The sequence below is a fragment of the Echinops telfairi genome, unplaced genomic scaffold (genome assembly GCF_000313985.2).
Source record: "Echinops telfairi isolate 266 unplaced genomic scaffold, ASM31398v2 ScPeMD7_18;HRSCAF=68, whole genome shotgun sequence".
In the NCBI taxonomy this organism is placed as follows: Eukaryota; Metazoa; Chordata; class Mammalia; order Afrosoricida; family Tenrecidae; genus Echinops; species Echinops telfairi.
In genome coordinates, this window is record NW_022103915.1 from 12928632 (window position 1) to 12930067 (window position 1436).

A 1436-nucleotide genomic window follows, 5' to 3' on the forward strand; every position below is an offset into this window, starting at 1 on the left:
AAGTCTCTTACCGTGTTCCTGTGCCATGTGCCCCCTCCCCTCAACCCCATCCAGGGAGGAGAAGACGGAGCAGCTTGTGGACACCAGACATGAGGTGGACCAGTTGACGCTGGATCTGCAGAAGGTCAAGCAGGAGGTATGCAGAGACCTGAGTGTGGAGGCGCCAGGCCAGGGTCAGGATGGAGCACGGGCCACCGCCAGCAAGGGCCCCTGCCCTGTCTGGGAGCCCAGGGACAGCAGCACCATCCTTCAGGGACAGCGCCCCCCCCAGGGCTCCCTAAACTTGGCTCTTCTGCATTGGCAGAATGTCCAGCTGGCAGCTGACGCCCGGTCTGTGCGCGCCTACCGGGATGAGCTGGACGCGTTGCGGGAGAAGGCCACCCGCGTGGAGCGGCTGGAGATGGAGCTGGTGCGCTGCCGGGAGAAGCTGCACGACGTGGACTTCTACAAGGCGCGCATGGAGGTGAGGCTGCGAGGCCGGGGGCAGGGCGGCTCACTGGGCACTCTCTACAGGGCACACATGAAGGTGGGGCTTCCAGGCAGGGGTGTGGGGGGCGCACTGGGCACTCTCTACAGGGCGTGCATGGAGGTGGGGCTGCCATGTGGGGGTGTGGGGGGTGCACCGGGCACTTTCTACAGGGCATGTATGGTGTGATGGGCCCATCAAACTCCCACCCAGGGTTGGGTCCAGGGAGCACTGGATGCAGCCTGGAACTCAGCGCCGGTCAGTCGGTTCCGATGTGGGCCGGCCCAGGTGCTCCACGGGGGTTCTTGGCTGTCATCTTGACGGAAGCAGACCGCCAGGCCTGGGTTCTGTGACCCTCCCACTGCAAGGTGGACCTGAGCCACAACTCACACCTGACTCTCATGAGCCACTTAGGCAGGCGTTCCGAGACTGAGTCTTCAGGGTGGCAGACAGCCTGGTCGTGCCCCCAAGAGCAGCCATGGGCTTGGAACACCGGCCTTTTGCTTGACCCACGCACCCAGGCTCCTTAAGTACATGTGTGCACACAGCTGTGCCCGCTCTCGGGAAGTGTGCATCTTGTTGGTTGGCTTTTATGATAAAGACCTGCTTTCCCGAGCCCAGGAGCTCGGTGGTGTAGCAGTCACACGCTGGACTGCTAACCACAAGGTCAGTGATTCGAAACCAACGGCCACTCCGCGGGAGAAAGACCTATCCAGAGTCAATCTCCCCGAGGCCGCGCTGCCGTGTCCTGGAGGGCTGCTACGAGCCGAACCGCTTTCATGGCAGTGAGTCCATTTGTTTTTGTTATCAGATATAATCCAGCCTAAGTGTAGTAGGCATCTGCTACTGTTACTGCATGCAATCCAGGACTAAGCATAGGTGGGCATCTGCTTTTGTTACCTATGTAATCCAGGACTAAGTGGAGGTAGGCACTGTTCTTGTTACCGTATGTAATCTAGGACTAAGTGCA

The 1436-nt window shown here is 60.2% G+C and overlaps 1 protein-coding gene across 1 annotated transcript in view; it reads left to right on the top strand.

Moving 5' to 3' along the window:
- Positions 1-1436, top strand: part of CCDC88C (coiled-coil domain containing 88C) — a 126910-nt gene that overhangs the window by 74131 nt on the left and 51343 nt on the right. Inside the window, exons 9-10 of the mRNA XM_045288124.1 lie at positions 55-136; positions 305-463. Of these exons, the coding sequence (XP_045144059.1) occupies positions 55-136; positions 305-463 (241 nt within the window). The remainder of the gene's footprint in view (positions 1-54; positions 137-304; positions 464-1436) is intronic.